The sequence below is a fragment of the Coregonus clupeaformis genome, chromosome 19 (genome assembly GCF_020615455.1).
Source record: "Coregonus clupeaformis isolate EN_2021a chromosome 19, ASM2061545v1, whole genome shotgun sequence".
Classification (NCBI taxonomy): domain Eukaryota; kingdom Metazoa; phylum Chordata; class Actinopteri; order Salmoniformes; family Salmonidae; genus Coregonus; species Coregonus clupeaformis.
The window spans coordinates 19,708,581-19,726,466 of NC_059210.1; the positions used below are offsets into that span (position 1 = coordinate 19,708,581).

At 40.1% G+C, this 17,886-nt stretch overlaps 1 protein-coding gene across 2 annotated transcripts in view; it reads right to left on the minus strand.

Moving 5' to 3' along the window:
* Positions 1 to 13,787, minus strand: part of ptdss2 (phosphatidylserine synthase 2) — a 46,188-nt gene extending 32,401 nt beyond the window's left edge. The window contains exons 1-2 of one of the 2 annotated variants that reach the window (XM_041837641.2): positions 13,723 to 13,787; positions 11,179 to 11,524 (exon numbers count right to left, since the gene is read on the minus strand). In XM_041837641.2, the coding sequence (XP_041693575.2) occupies positions 11,179 to 11,420 (242 nt within the window). In that variant the 5' untranslated portion in view covers positions 11,421 to 11,524; positions 13,723 to 13,787. Of the gene's footprint in view, positions 1 to 11,178; positions 11,525 to 13,521; positions 13,684 to 13,722 lie in introns of those variants that run through there. The other variant, XM_045227107.1, reaches the window with a different exon arrangement.
* Positions 13,788 to 17,886: the final 4,099 nt, after the last annotated feature.

A 17,886-nucleotide genomic window follows, 5' to 3' on the forward strand; every position in this document is an offset into this window, starting at 1 on the left:
TTAAAGTCATCGATCCCCGGGACCACCCATACACAAAAATGTATGCACGCATGACTGTAAGTCGGTTTGGATAAAAGCGTCTGCTAAATGGCATATTTATTTATTTAAAGAGTTACTTCGGGATTTTTGTCAATGAGGCCCTTTATCTACTTCCCCAGAGTCAGATGAACTTGTGGATACCATCTGTATGTCTCTTCATGCAGATTGAAGGAAGTTACTAACTAGCACTAGTGCAATTGCTAACTAGCGCAACGACTGGAAGTCTACGGGTAACGCTAATTTGCATTGGCTTGTGAAACTACCTGCAACTTCCTTCATACTGGACACAGACACATAACAATATCCACAAGTTCATCTGACTCTGGGGAAGTAGATATACGGCCTCATTGCCAAAATCCCGAAGTAACCCTTTAAATGACTTTAATGATCTCGAAGTGCTTTCTGCTGACGAGGCAGGGGTGGGGATATAGCCTGTCAAACATCTCTCAATTCACAAAAGCTCACATGGGCTAGGACCAAGAAGCACATTATCGCAAGCTAAAGTGTCATGGTGCAATGTATCGCAGTCAAATCTCAACATAATCTTCAAATGTTGGCCTAATGCTTGTTGCTGCTCACCTACCAGCATTTTTGAAATGATAGTGTCAGAACATGCTTGCTAGAACATAACATATTCAATGTCTCTCTCCTTCTTCTACTTGGAAGATGTCAATTTAGACTACATCATGATCATTTCAAATTTGACAGGCAAAGGTCTCCATAAAAATCATAACACTTAATAATAATGCTCATTTAGGCTTCAATAAATAATCCTCAACAGCATTTTCAGGTGTGAATGTCTGTGAGCCCTTTTTATGGATCAGAAATTAAACAAATTATACTGACATTAGGGCTGGGGGGTATGGCCAAAATATTTTTCTCATTGTTGACAGTATGAGACAGTATTTTATGTTTTTGAATAATAAAAGTTCTAAATATGCTTCATGAGTAGTGCATGACCCTAAATTGGGAACAAATACATTCTAAGTGGTTTTAAAATCAATCTCTCTCTCTCTCTCTCTCTCTAAGTGGTTTTAAAATCAATCTCCCCCCCCTCCCAAAAAAAAAAGTCAACATTTTCACCAATTTCTGCATTTCCTTCACTCATATTATCCTTTCCACACTGTACCACATTTGTTTAGTCTTTGTATGCCTCTATTTTGTGAAAAAGTCACTTTTCCTTAATCAAAATAATAATTATCCTCTAGGACAGGGGTGTCAAACGTACGGCCCGCGGGCCGGATCAGGCCCGCAAACGGGTTTAATCCGGCCCGCGAGATGATAAAAAAATAAATATATATATATATATATAATTATTTTTTTTAAGTATAAAAATGCGCTGCAATTTTTCAATGAAATAAACTGCTGTTCCAATTGCGTCCACTGGATGGCGCAATAGCAATTGTGTTAAGCAAGCAAACTGTTTATACCGGGGCAGAGCAAGTAGGTCAAGCACGTGCAGCCAATGAGCTACTTTGTTTTGCCTGCGATATTTATTACGGCTTCTACTTTTAACATTATGTGCTTTGGCACCCTCATTGCCCCAATATGTCTCTGTCAAAAAAGAGAAAAGTGGACACAGAGTGCAGAGTGTTCCAAGAAAAATGGTCATCCTATTTAATCACGGAATTGAATGGGAAAGCTGTATGTTTGGTGTGTTCAGAGCATGTTGCAGTGCTGAAAGAATATAACCTTCGTCGCCACTATGTGAGTCTTCATGCCGACAAATATGACAACTTTCAAGGACAGCGGAGATGAGAGAAGGTGAATGAACTGTTGGCAGGTCTGAAGAAACAGCAGTCTGTGTTTACTCACAGCCGAGACATCAGTGACGCTGCAGTGAAAGCTAGCTACCTCATTGCTAATGAAATCGCAGTGGCTTCAAAACCATTTAGTGAGGGTGAATTTGTAAAAACATGCATGATGAAGGCAGCGGAGATTGTGTGCCCTGAAAAGCGGCAGGCTTTTTCGGTTGCAATTGATGAAAGCACGGACATTAGATGTTGCACAACTGGCCATTTTTTCATCCGCGGAGTTGATGACACATTGACCGTCACCGAGGAGTTTGTGGAGTTGGTGCCGATGACAGATACAACGACAGCAGCTGATATTTTTACCGCACTCGTCGGCGCGCTGGACAGGGTCGGAGTGGACTGGTCCCGCGCTGTCAGCCTGGCTACAGATGGTGCGCCCTCAATGATCGGGAAAAAAGCAGGCGTTGTGACAAAGTTCAGAGAGAAAGTGCAATCTGCAAATGGAGGACGTGATTTTTTGACTTTTCACTGTATTTTGCACCAGGAGGCTTTGTGTTGCAGGTCATTAAAGATGGATAACGTCATGAAGGTGGTCATCCAAACTGTTAATTTCATCCGATCCAGAAGCCTGAATCACCATCAGTTTGACAGCCTTCTCAGAGAGAAAGACCACATCTATGGCCTGCCATACCACACTGAGGTAAGATGGTTAAGCCGAGGTGCTGTGCTGAGGCGTTTCTTTGATTTACGAGAAGAAATTGAACAGTTCATGGAAGAAAAGGGCAAACCAGTGTTAGAATTTCATTCCGCAGAATGGATGCCGGACCTTGCATTTATGGTGGATGTTACAGAGCACCTGAATAACTTGAACAAACAGCTGCAAGGGCGCAACAAAGTTGTCAGGCAGTATTATGACAGCATACGTTCTTTCAAGTTGAAGCTGTCATTGTGGGAGACGCAACTTGCCGGTGGTGATGCAGCTCACTTCCCCTGTCTGAAAAATGTGTGCGCGACCCAACATGTGGCAGACATGAAGCGGTTCAAAGATAAAATAACTGGACTGTTACGGGAGTTTGAGCAACGCTTTCAGATTTATGTTTATATGTTTTCAGATTTATGTTTATATGTTTTTATGTTGATGTGCTATTGTTTTTAATTGATTTGATTTTATTTGTATATTTAACCTATTCTTGACTCTGTGGTTCTTGCACTTGTTTGGGGAACAGGATTTCATTATTTTTATCTACATTTCTGCCTGAGAAATGACACCCTGATATAGTTCTGTGATCTGTGAAACAGTTCTGTTAATCACTGAGGCATTGTGTGTTTGTGTGTTCTTTTTCTTTAGAATTTTCAAATAAACTTGACGTGTTTTATGATTAATAGTGATGTTGTGCTTGTACTATTTTGGACACACTGTCCTCAGGCTCCAGCTTTATGTTGTATGTTGATCGTATTAAAACAAAGAAAACAATCTGAAGTTGTTGTTTTTAAGTTATATATACCATGATTTTTCCGGTCCGGCCCACTTGGGAATAGATTTTCCTCCATGTGGCCCCTGAGCTAAAATGAGTTTGACACCCCTGCTCTAGGACCATGTGTTTTCAATGGCAGTTCTTACTTTCGCCACAAGGGAAAGGGTGCCAATTTTGCTTTTGGCACCAGCACTGCCGCACAGGCAAGATTCATGGCAAAAAAGTACATTTGCACACCAGAAGCTCTTGCTAGAAAAATGTGCAGTTCTCAACGGTAAGCAGACTCTTACTGCCGGTAAGAACGGATGATTGCCATAAAGACTTTCATCACTCAGTTATTACATTTATACAACATTTAACAAACCAAACATTGAAATACAGTTACATAAGGTAAAGTAAAAGTCCAAAACCGGTCCATGCATCAATACCGGTATATAGTAAAACACGGTTTACAGCCCAGTACTAACTGACGTGATAAGACACTCCTATATCTGGGGAATAAACATTTATGTAGGGTGTCCAATCAAAAACACATATTTTGACCAATGTATAAAATAATATGTTAATTGTGTAGATACTCCTTTACGAAAACCAATGGTCCAAACCTCAAGTCTCCATCTTTGTCCATTCAAAAGTTATTGGAGTTTTTACACTTGTAGGATGGCCAGAATTAGGGTGACTAAATCAATAGGCTCTACGCACACATCACTTCCGCATTGGCGTAAGGATGTTTGGGCATTTCCGATTACCGGAAAAAAACAGCCAGTGACAGTAGACCGTTATGATGGCAGAGATGAAGTTTACAAGGTGTTTGCTGGAGTTGCCTAAAGTATCTGTTAATGATATACGGAGGGTCGTCCGGACATCCAGTACGACACCACGTAGCAAACTGGATAAAGGCTTCAAATTTTACGTTTCTTCTTTTCTTTGCAACTTTGAAGGTAATATGCTAACGCTAGCTAGCCTGAGCTAGAAGCCTTGCTTTGGTGTTTTAAGTCATGACTCCGTCCTGCCTCAGGTTAATCATGCTTTAAATAAAGTTTAATCATGTGTATATACCTCTCACTTCATGTGTATCAGGTAAAAACGGGGCTACAAATGAGATCTCTGTGAGAGCCCACTGCTACCGCTCAATTAAGAAACTAAAGCCACCACACCAGCTGAGAGTAGGACTAGATTAAGTGACACGTTCAAAGTTCTGTTGAACTTGTTCAAGGTTCCGTTCAACACGTTTTACTCGTTTAATGTTACCACAGCTTTGATTGCCATTGCTAAGAGAACACTTTAGAACTTTAGTGGTTTCCACGATAGCTGAACAGTGGTAGCCTAATACAGACCAGGGTAGCTGAGTGGGAATTGCCATGCTTTGTTGTTGGGTCTGTTGTAAACAAATTGGAGTTTGGTTTGAAATGTAAACAATAATGAGATTACTACTTTTTCCTGACTTGATGACTGCAATGACAGTAACATATTCCACTCAGCTATTCTTCAAACTGCTGATGTTCTACTCAAAACTGTCCTGTCATCTTTACTTATTTCTTTATAAACATATGGCCCAACTTCCTTGCTTTTGTACTTGATGTTTCTACTTTTCAAGAGGAATTAGGAGCAAAACCTTCACTCTACTGTTGTTATTGGTACTAGGCTACAATGTTGCACCACTCACCTACTGCTCTGCCAATACTGTTTGAAGGTAGGTAAATGGCACAAGACAATAGGTAAGTGGTGGGAAACAGTATAGCCAAGTGGTGCAAGACAGTAGGAAAGTGATGCAGAAAGCACAAAAGTGACACGAGACAGTAGATAAGTTGCTTACACCAGTAAAAAGTAGAAAGAACAAGTTTTGCTCCTACTCCTGCTGCTGTAGACCCTCGTCTTTCAAAACCCATAAAATTATGCTTCTGTGTATTTCAGATGACATTGCGTGATTCACAGCCAGTTGTGCTTGTTAAAAGCTACTGTTCCTGTGTGGCTGGGTGTGGGATATGCAAACATTACTCTGAATGTGGCATGTCTGTCGTCCCTCCTGTACTTTCGTGCACTGAAACAGAGCAGAAGAGGCATAAACCACGAACAATGGTTTGTATCATTTCAATACCAGACAGTTGTGTCACATGCATACTAGCATCTCTCCGTCGGAGGCTCTATCACATCTTCACTTAGAAAGTGTCGGCTGCAGACTCGTGTGTTTGTTGTAAGAAAGTTGACTCGTTGAAAGTTAATCACCCACCGTTTATGTAATTCACTGTCTTTGGGAAAAGTAAAAAAACTAACAGAAGAATTGCATCTGGCAGACACTGTACATTGCGGCACACAGCAGTGATGGCTGGAAGAGCTGTCATCCCGTTTTTGAAAGGACACTTTTGTACGTTTACACGTCATCGTGTTATAAGTCAAGACGAAGTATTACAAGTAAAAACATTAACATAAACATTAAGATAAACAACAACGAAAATTAACCGTTTCGGATGTTTTTGACGACAAGCATTCAATGCTAGCATACGGTAGCACAGCATTCTACGATAACCGGAAGTTTACATCCATCCTGAGATTTAACCGGAAATACGTCATGCTCGCCTGTGCATATCACCTATGGAGGCCAGAGAAAAAAGTGGACAAAAATCCTGAAAATTGCATCGCTTCAGCTAGGCTGGATTCTGTGCAAGAATTAAGGCTACCTGACAGGCTCACTTTCCCGTTGAACTCGTCATCTTTCTTCTCAAATCCGCAAGACATAAATCAAAAGAGGTAAGATGGATATCGATTTTCAGATATGACATGTAGTATTTCTCTTTTAGCATACGCTTTTCATATTTATTCAAAATTCCTGTTAATTTTAGAAGTTTTCTAACTAAAACAAACATATCTCTGTAAAATGTCAACAGAGCATTGAGAGTATACAAAGCTTTTTATTTTCAAAGCATTTTACATTTAATTTTACTTTTTGCGTCCCGCGGAAACAACTTTGAAGACGACAACTACGAAATGTAAAATCCTCTAAAGTTGTTACGAGAAACCTGCACCTCTATTATCAACAGAGTTCAATGTTTATTATCGGCTGTATTAGGTTACGAAATCCGACTTTTTGGATATAATGTTAATGATATGTTAGAGAAAGACCCCACTGAACGATTCAGAACATGAATAATCATATTTGTCTTGGTAAAATGTATTTTATAACATAAGGAAGTTAAATTTCAACACCAAAGCGCATTTTCTCTTGGCAGAGTGGGAGGACACCCTAATTTATGTCAATAATGATCACCTCGTATGCAGATAATGAGATATGATCTAGCTAGTTAGCTAGCAATAGCCAGACAGTGAATTCACAGTCAATGTGATGAGGCTACTATTCAAACAGGTAATATTTTTGAGTTGATAATATATTGCTGGACAGGATTCCCCAACTGGCGGCATGCAAAGCGAAATTGGGACACAGAAGATTTGATTTGTCCCCCTAAGTTCTGAGCAAAATATATATAATTGTTTTTATTCAGTGATTTCAGGTGAAAGCTATTATTCCTTATCGATGTCAATTGTTAAATCCACTTCAATCAGTGTAGATGAAGGGGAGGATACATGGATTGTGTGTGTGCCATTCAGAGGGTGAATGGGCAAGCCAAAAGATTTAAGTGCCTTTGAATGGGGCATAGTAGTAGGTGCCAGGCGCACCGGTTTGTGTCAAGAACTGCATAGCTGCTGGGGTTCACACTTAACAGTTTCCTGTGTGTATCAACAATAGTCCACCACCCAAAGGCCATCCAGCCAACTTGACAACTGTGGGAAGCATTGGAGTCAACATGGGCCAGCATCCCTGTGGAACGCTTTTGACACCTTGTAGACTCCATGCCCCGATGAATTGAGGCTGGTCTGGGGGAAAAAGGGGCAACTCAAAATTACGAAGGCGTTTCTAATGGTTTGGTATAGTCAGTGTATATACACACACTGTATACACACACAACCCACAGACATTCACATACATTACACACACACACAAACCAACACAACAAATACACACACATACAGTGTCTTCAGAAAGTATTCCTACCCCTTGACTTTTACCAGTGTTGTGTTGCAGCCTCAATTTAAAATTGATTGAATTTAGATTTTTTTGGGTCACTGGCCTACACAGAATACACCATAAGGTCAAAGTGAAATTATGTTTTCAGAAATGTTGACAAATTAATCACAAATGCGAAGCTGAAATGTCTCGATTCAATAAGTATTCAACCCCTTTGTTATGGCAAACCTAAAGTTCAGGAGTAAAAATGTGCTTAACAAGTCACACAATAAGTTGCATGGACTCACTCTCTGTGCAATAATAGTGTTTAACATGATTTTTGAATGACTACCTCTGTACCCAACACATACAATTATCTGGAACGTCCCTCAGTCGAGCAGTGAATTTCAAACACAGATTCAACCACAAAGACCAGGGAGGTTTTTCAAAGTATCGCAAAGAAGGGCACCTATTGATGGATGCATCAACATTGTAGTTACTACACAATACTAACCTAATTGACAGAGTGAAAAGGAGGAAGCATGTACAGAACACAAATCCTGTTTGCAACAAGGCACTAAAGTAATACTGCAAAACACGTGGCAATGCAATTAATTTGTTGTCCTGAATACAAAGTATGTTTGGGGCAAATCTAACACAACGCATTACTGAGTACCACTCTCCATATTTTCAAGCATAATGGTGGCTGCATCATGTTATGGCTATGCTTCTAATCGTTAAGGACTGGGGAGTTTTGTAGGAAAAGAAAAAAGAAACAGAATGGAGCTAAGCACCGGCAGCATCCTAGAGGGAAAACATGGTTCAGTCTGCTTTCCACCAGACACTGGGAGATGAATTTACCTTTAAGCAGGATAATAACCTAAAACACAAGGCCAAATCCACATTGGAGTTGCTTACCAAGAAGACAGCGAATGTTCCTGAGCGGCCGAGTTACAGTTTAGACTTAAATGCACTTGAAAATCTATGGCAAGACCTGAAAATGGTTGCCTAGCAATGATCAACAACCAATTTGACAGAGCTTAAGGAATTTAGAAAATAATAAATGGGCAAATGTTGCACAATCCAGGTGTAGAAAGCTCTTAGAGACTTACCCAGAAAGACACAGCTGTGATCGCTGCCAAAGGTGCTTCTACAAAGTATTCACTCAGGGGTTTGAATACTTATGTAAATGAGATATTTCAGTAATTCATTTTCAATACATTTGCTAAAATGTCTAAAAACAAATCTTCACTTTGTCATTATGGGGTATTGTTTGCAGATGGGTGAGATTTTTATTTTATTTTATCAATTTTGAATTCAGGCTGTAACAACAAAATGTGGTATAAGTCAAGGGGTATAAATACTTTCTGAATAGACACTTTTACACTCATATGCTGCTGCAACTCCGTTCTTCATTTTACTCTTATCTATCCTGATGCCTAGTCACTTTACCCTGCCTTCACGTACATATCTACCTCAAATACCTCATACCCCAGCACATTGATCTGGTACTGGTACTCCCTGTATATACAGTTGAAGTCGGAAGTTTACATACACTTAGGTTGGAGTCATTAAAACTCGTTTTTCAACCACTCCACACATTTCTTGTTAACAAACTATAGTTTTGGCAAGTCGGTTAGGACATCTACTTTCTGCATGACAAGTAATTTTTCCAACAATTGTTGACAGACAGATTATTTCACTGTATCACAATTCCAGTGGGTCAGAAGTTTACATACACTAAGCTGACTGTGCCTTTAAACAGCTAGGAAAATTCCAGAAAATGATGTCATGGCTTTAGAAGCTTCTGATAGGCTAATTGACATCATTTGAGTCAATTGGAGGTGTACCTGTGGATTTATTTCAAGGCCTACCTTCAAACTCCGTACCTCTTTGCTTGACATCATGGGAAGATCAAAAGAAATCAGCCAAGACCTCAGAGAAAAAATTGTAGACCTCCACAAGTCTGGTTCATCCTTGGGAGCAATTTCCAAACGCCTGAAGGTACCACGTTCATCTATACAAACAATAGTACGCAAGTATAAACACCATGGGACCACACAGCCGTCACACCGCTCAGGAAGGAGACGCGTTCTGTCTCCTAGAGATTAACGTACTTTGGTGCGAAAAGTGCAAATCAATCCCAGAACAGCAGCAAAGGACCTTGTGAAGATGCTGGAGGAAACAGGTACAAAGGTATCTATATCCACAGTAAAACTAGTCCTATATCGACATAACCTGAAAGGCCGCTCAGCAAGGAAGAAGCCACTGCTCCAAAACCGACATAAAAAAGCCAGACTACGGTTTGCAACTGCACATGAGGACAAAGATCGTACTTTTTGGAGAAATGTCCTCTGGTCTGATGAAACAAAAATAGAACTGTTTGGCCATAATGACCATCGTTATGTTTGGAGGAAAAAGGGGGTCGCTTGCAAGCCGAAGAACACCATCCCAACCGAGAAGCACGGGGGTGGCAGCATCATGCTGTGGGGGTGCTTTGCTGCAGGAGGGACTGGTGCACTTCACAAAATAGATGGCATCATGAGGAAGGAAAATTATGTGGATATATTGAAGCAACATCTCAAGACATCAGTCAGGAAGTTAAAGCTTGGTCGCAAATGGGTCTTCCAAATGGACAATGACCCCAAGCATACTTCCAAAGTAGTGGCAAAATGGCTTAAGGACAACAAAGTCAAGGTATTGGAGTAACCATCACAAAGCCCTGACCTCAATCCTATAGAAAATTTGTGGGCAGAACTGAAAAAGCATGTGCGAGCAAGGAGGCCTACAAACCTGACTCAGTTACACCAGCTCTGTCATGAGGAATGGGCCAAAATTCACCCAATTTTTTGTGGGAAGCTTGTGGAAGGCTACCCAAAACGATTGACCAAAGTTAAACAATTTAATGGCAATGCTACCAAATACTAATTGAGTGTATGTAAACTTCTGACCCACTGGGAATGTGATGAAATAAATAAAACCTTAAATAAATCATTCTCTCTACTATTATTCTGACATTTCACATTCTTAAAATAAAGTGGTGATCCTAACTGACCTAAGACAGTGAATCTTTACTAGGATTAAATGTCAGGAATTGTGAAAAACTGAGTTTAAATGTATTTGGCTAAGGTGTATGTAAACTTCAGACTTCAACTGTAGCTCCATCTTGTGTACTTTATTCCTCGTTACTATTTTATTTTATTATTATTTGTTGTACTCTGCATCGTTGGGAAGGGTTCATAAGCAAGCATTTCACGGTTAAGTCTACACCCGTTGTACTCGGCGCATGTGACAAATACACTTTTATTTTAGATTTGATCCGAATCGCATCTGTGAAAGAGCTATTAATTTGGCTCTCTGATTTGCATACCGCTACTAATGCTTTTTGAGCTCCAGACAACGATTATCTGGAGATTAGTTATACTGCAGGAACAATAGGTAGTGAGGAGAGAGCATCATTCTGGTCCATGCTCATTTTTGCAATGTGTTAAAAAGAAATTAATTTAATCTAATTTCGTCAGGTAAAAAACTTAATTGAACTCACATTTTACGATCTGAGATAATGGTAGATAACTTTTTAGGCGTTACATTAGATGTTTTTTTCATGGGTTTTCATACAATTTTTAGCACTACTGAACGGAGAGCCATTTGGGAGCCAAAGGAACATCTCTTTTAGGTTAACAGAACCAAAAGATCTGTATCACCAAAAAGACTCAGAATGCCCATCACAAATACATGGGGGCATGAAAAGCCTGTCTGAGCTTGCATTCCAGTGGCATGTGACAAATGTACAATTAACCTTGAATTCATAGCCCACATAAAAAGCAGAGCTGTCACATGTCTGTAGCCAACTGTGACAGCCTTCAGTTTGGGAGAATAAAATGACCTGCCATTGGGCAGCAGCACTCACCAGAAAAAGGTGTTGGTTCCGTCGTCGAATACTTCAGACTCCGTGTTTCGTCTAGAAAGGTTGTCTCGGGAGACTTGTTTAGCAGATTTGGGTTTGGTTGGAGTCGCCAGGGTCACTGCATGGTGGGGCGCACCGGACACTGAAGGGTCGGATGAGCCATTATTGACCTGCTCCTCCGCAGCATTGGCAGGTCTGCCAGTGACAAGAGCCATGCCGCTCCTTTTCGAGTCGGGCTTGGTCATTGCTTTCTGAATCCCTAGGTCGAGTAGATAGCGATATCCTGAGAATATCTTCTGTTATTTCACTGCGTGTCATCCAAAACTGCCCCACCCAAGTCTGTCAGCATCTGAAGTGGGTTGAGATAGTAAAGCACACTGTTAATTGAAAATAAAATGTCAAAATACTAACTTTGCAATAAGTTTGGCATGATCTGTACCAGTGAGTGACTGGGTAGGTGCAATTGTTGCGTGCAGTTCATGTAGTACGGAAACTGTGTCTATCTCTGCAAGCTGTCAAGAGACTGCTAGCTAGCTGTTAGGGTCATTTCCATGTAAAATGACCCATGAGCACATGTGAAGTTCATAGGAGCATGTTAAATCTTGTGTCAAATGAAAGTTAAGAGTCTGTATTTATTTAGAGAGCATTTATAACTTTTTCAACCATTTTCCATCCTAACAATTAGGAATAAGTAAAGGCTTAGATTTTTGGACAAGTTTAGGAAACCCTGCCATAGATTTCCAGTCAAGTCTGTGGTATCTGCTAGTATGATAGCAGATACCATAGACTTCGAGTCATTGCGCCAACGATAGTTAGCATTGGCTCGCAAAACGACCACTAAGTTCCTTCATACTGTACGTAGAGACATAAAAATGGTATCCGCAAGTTCATCTGACTCTGGGGAAGTAGATAAAGGGGCCTTGTTGCCAAAATCCCAAAGTATCCCTTTAAAAAGGTACTAGAAATACATCAAAACACAACAATGCTGAAGACCCCTGCCAACTAATAACACTTATATTTAGTTTTTGAGAAATTATTTGCCTTGTGTATGTTTAAGAAACATTGCCCTGTGCCTTAAAGGGATACTTCGGGATTTTGGCAATGAGACTCTTAATCTACTTCACCAGAGTCAGAAGAACTCGTGTGATACCATTTTTCTTTCTCTGCATGCAGTTTGAAGGAAGTTGCTAACTAGCACAATTGCTAATTAGCGATAGCGCGATGACTGGAAGTCTATGGGTATACCCATAGACTTCCAGCCATTGCGCTACCGCTAGTTAACATTGGTTCATGAAACTACCTGTAACTTCCTTCATAACTGGACACAGAGACATAAAAATGGTATCCACGAGTTCATCTGACTCTTGGGGAGTAGACAAATGGCCTCATTACCAAAATCCAGAAGTATCCCTTTAATTCTGTTACCAAAAACCCACATATCTTTAAGATATTTTCTAATTTCTCTCCCTCATGCAGGGATGATAATGAAAGTTCACACAACTAACAAGTAAAGGTAGACTAAGACCTTCCAATTAGTTCATGTTTTTACTGATATCTATGTGGTTTATGAATTACGAAGTGATTAACTCGAAATTCTGTTACCAAATTGGTAACAGAATTGCCAAAAAATCTGTAACAGAATGACTGCAATTGAATTGGCTACAATGGGAAATCATAGTAGTCACAAATAGAGAGAAAAGTTTGACCCGTTCCGAAATTAAACTTGGCTTTCCCATCTGGACCCGATATACATAAATTAACCTCCCCTGTTGTAATGGTGAGAGTATAGTATGTAATCTAACTGTGATTCATGATCAAGGACTAGGGTAGTAGGGACGTCCAAATGACCCCGGATAGCACTGGCCCTTCATGAATGACAGGTTAGAACACAGGGATACCGCGAGCTTTTTTCTTTAGTTGACCTTGTAAATGTCCGGCCCAGACAGTTCGTGCCAACGTGATAAGAGAATTTGACACAATGTATACATTTAAATCAACGCGGTGACTTGCTACAAATATTACAGTGTGTCAAAGATTATGCTATAATAATGTTGTTGTATTGATACATTGTTACAAAAATAACATCTCCGTAGCTAGCTAGCCAGTTTCTGCCCACCACAAATCTAAGAAATGTACCAGTTATTCCAGCTGTTCATACCCCGCAAATGGTATGTCACTGCAAAGAAGATAGCTAAATACATCAGTTCAATGTCAGACTGTGGCTAACTGGCTAGTTGCATAAATGATAGTCATTATGCAATTTGCAAACCACTGATGATAGCCTATAAAGCTAGACACTGTGTCTACATCTCTCCAAGCTAGCTAGCTAACGTTAGCTAATCCAACCTGGACACGGACACATGGGCATTCCGTCTAGCAATCTGGAGGGATGACTCGCACAAAAGAAAACGCGTCAAATTCGCATATAATTGGCTTGTGAATGACGGGTTTATCACATAAGGCGACTCCCCTCTCAGGTGGTGCTACACAAATAATTTTCTCTCCACGTAGCGTCCAGTTCGTGGAAAAGCTACTGTTGCCACCTACCTGTAACGTTGCCTCGAAAATAATTTCAGGAGATGCGAACGAACATGTTGTTGTGGCCGCTTTTGTCGTCACTTCCTTCTGGATCAGCATACACATAATCCCATTGCGTCACCAAATTTGGGGTTTTCGTCATTTATTTTACTCAAAGATAACTGTGCCACTGCACTGTCAAAAGATTGTCTATAGCATATTTATAGTGAATAAGAATATATATATTACTGACTAGAAATCAATATATATATAGATCTATATCTGTATAAGTAGGATATAAAGACTATAAAATATATATTATATAGCTCATAGCTTCACCAATACTCTTTTTAGGTGATTCATCATTTCAGGTTCAAACATCTCCCCCATGGTTTGTCTTTTGAACATTTGAAGAGTGTTCAGATGTATTTTGGAGAAAAGGCACGTTACAATTAATGCAGCATAGATCTGTCTTTATTTATTGTGAATACAATTAAGGGAAGGCAACAATACAACTGAATAGCCTAAAGTTATTTGAACTTAGCCTATAGGCTAGAACAGATGAACAGATGAAGCGCCTCAAAATCAGTCTGTCTTCTTTTATACTTAGTCACTCCACCACTGTCAGAACATGTCTTGGACTAAAGTGTTAAAAACTTTTCTCAAAGTGATAGATCTTGTCATGATTTACCTTTGTTTGAAGGTGTAGATTGCACCAAGGTAATCAGAGCGAACATCTGTTCACCAGACCGAATATTGAATATCCTACAGAAATCCTGGCAAAAATCCCCAAAAAGTGTCACACCATCTTTATCTTCCTTTTGTGTGGGTTCAAACAAACATTGATTAGCTGGCGATTTAAGATAAAGGTCATTTACCCATTGCACAGTGCAACTGGCTGACCCAACCACCAACACTATTGGCTCTTCTCTTGGTTTTATTTGATAATAGCCTGATGGATGGTCAATCTATAATGTAGCCTACCTTTTGATCCATACAGTTTTGCAATATCATATGAATTCATAAGTGTATTTTTGTTATTTTTGCGGTCCCAGACTAAATTAATGAGGTACTAATATGTCTCCAAAGTCTACCCAAAACAAACCAAATAGAAATAGAAGTACTGAGCAAATATGATCTTTGGCAGAGGGCCAGTGTGAGGGGATTTCTTCACTGCAACACAGAAAGCAAACTTTCCCAACACAATTACTTCCACACTGTTTCTTTGAGTTTATGTATAAATGGGGTTAAACTACTGCTAGTCTCGTATAGCCATACCTCCTAGTGGTGCGCGGGTCAGCTGTTTGTTCACCTGCACCTTCCCACAATTGCTAATAATCCATCCGCAACCACCGGACTATATGTGACCAAGTGAAAATCAAAGGCTCACACCCGACCCACTAAGCAGGATAATGTTTTTGCCTGATTTAGATATGTTTCTGCAAATAATTTCAGACATTTTGGTAGGCTATTTATTAGTCAACTTGTCTATAATTCAGCCTGGTCTCGTATAACCCGACGGCCCCACGGATTTATGCCGTGTTCAAAACAACAAATCTCTAACTTCCGAAATTTCCGACAACTGGGAACTCGGAATTAAAACGATTTTCAATTGCGAAAAAATCGATTTGAACGGTCATCCAACTAGGAATTCCAAATCGGGAACTCAGGGCTTTTTCTAGATCTCTGACTTTCCGACCTGGAGATCACTGACGTCATAATGTGACCTATTTTTCCGAGTTCCCAGTTGTTTAGAACGCGGCAATAACTGCGGGTAATGGGGTCATCACTAATACCTCCAAATTACGTCGCTGTCAGGCCACTTTCAATAGAGTCTAACTTCACTCTCAAGCCCATCATCTCTCAGGCCCCTTTTTATACTGCCACCTACTGGTGGGACGAGTTTAGACATCATCTCTCAGGCCCTTCATCGCTCAGGTCCTTCTCCAACGCTAGGACCCCTCAATTATATGACTATACTGCCACCTACTGGTGGGACGAGTTTTGAATGAAAATGGCTGAATGAATGTTAGCATAGTATTTGTAACTGACGACTTGATGTTCTTTAGGCTATGTTTTACTTTATGTATTCACTCCTGTGTGCTGGAAAGGGCACAGATGACAAGACAGAGGATAGAGCCCCACATTGGAGGTGTCATAATACCCATATAACCTAGCGGTCAAACAGGAAAATGGTTCCAATCGTTTTTTCCACCATTAATTTTTCCCCTAGGGGATTGTGGAAACACTTAAAATAAGGGCTGTGTTTCATGTAGGCTTACCCTGGTGTGACGTTTTGATAACCATGTAAATCTCTCTCGGACAAGGTGATTTTTATCAATATATTCATCTCTATTTACTCTCAGATTCAAAAATGCTAATTAGCATCAAAGTAGACATCATGCAAAACTACAAATCCCTGCAAGCTCCTGAACGTCATCTCTAGCTGACACCTTTGCTAACAGGTATTGTGTCAATTTAAAACTTCCACAAGACAGTACACAGAATTGTCAACTTAACATTAGATAGTTAATCCAGATATTCTTACCTTTGCCTCGATTCGGCAATGTCGTCCAGATCATCATGGCATTTGTAGTTCTTTATGATAGCCACATTAGAAGCTAATTAGCATTTCATTTTTGGGGGTAAATACAGGCAAAAATATATTGATAAAAGTCACCTTGTCTTAAAGAGATTTACACGGTTATCAAAACGTCACGCCAGGGTAAGCCTACACGACACACAGCATTTGAAGTGTTTCTAAAATCCCCTATGGGGAAAATGAATGGTGGAAAAAGGATTGGAACGATTTCCCTGTTTGACTGCTAGGTTTTATGGGTATTATGACTCATACTGTGGTACTCTATTACAGTTGAGGTGTTTTAATAATGCTGAAGATTCACAGTAATTGGCACAGAACAGCACAGGACAGTGTGTGTAGTACACGGGCTAGGGCACTTTAGGGCGGCAGGTAGCCTAGCGGTGTTGGCCCAGTATTTGAAAGGTTGCTGGTTTGAATATCCAAGCTGACAAGGTGAAAAAACAGTCAATGTGCCCTTGAGCAAGGCACTTAACCCTAATTTTCTCCAGGGGCACTGTACTACTATGGCTGACCCTGTAAAAAAAAAAAAAATTTCACTGCACCTATCTGGTGTAGCCTACAGTATGTGACAATGAAAACATCTTATTTACTTTAAGGCTTACATCAACCCCTAAAGGGTCTATCAGCGTACCAAACGGGTACGCACAGCAGTGTTCTAGAATATTGTACCGTTGACATTCATACTTCTGCGAATTCTCACTGCAGCTCAAGCAATTTCTCCAACTGTCAACAAATTCAAAAGATTAGAGGCCGCGTACTGGAGACGTGTTGGTTGGGAATGTCTACACCTGTTGTATTCGGCGCATGTGGCAAAAAAAAATGTCTTTGATTTGATTTGATTTGTGGGGAGGTGCGTGTTTGGCCTGTCCATTCCCCTTGGATGTTGGTCTCAGAGCTGTGTAGCTATGTCACAATCAGTGGCGCGTACTCATGGATGCCAAGGGAAGACAGGCTTCCCCCAAGAATTGACCAATAATAAAATATAAAATAACATGTTTTCCTTCAATTCGCAAGAAAGCATCCGAGCGAGCGAAACAGCGCCCCTCTGTCTCAGTCTGTGTAGCCCATCTATCTGATGCTTAGAAAAAATAGTTATTTGGGGTTCTATATAGAACCTTTTGGTTCTTCGGATGAGATTAAAGAACCCTTTATTAAAAAAGGTTCTATATAAATGATATACCCAGTGAAGGCAAATAACCTTAAGGGTTTTAGAAAAACAACAGCTAACAAAAGCTAACCCAGTCACATAAAACTCTGAAATTACAGCTAACATTCCCTTTTAATTTGTTTCAGCTGTTTTGCATTGACATTTATATCCATATTAATGATGCTGCTGCATGATTTCGCCTGGTCAGCAAAATGGCTGGCTGACATCCGACACCATTAGCTCTCTATGGCAGGGGGAAAATCGAATTCATATTTTGCTACATTTTGCAGAGGTCTGAGTGACAAACAGCAAGGTTCATACAAACCTGTGCTGTTGCAAACTAAATTCTAGCTAGAAGCAGATATAAATGTGGGGTTCTATATAGAACCTTTTGGTCAATTCAAATTTAACGGCCATTCCGATTCAAAAACCAATTGCCATTCCA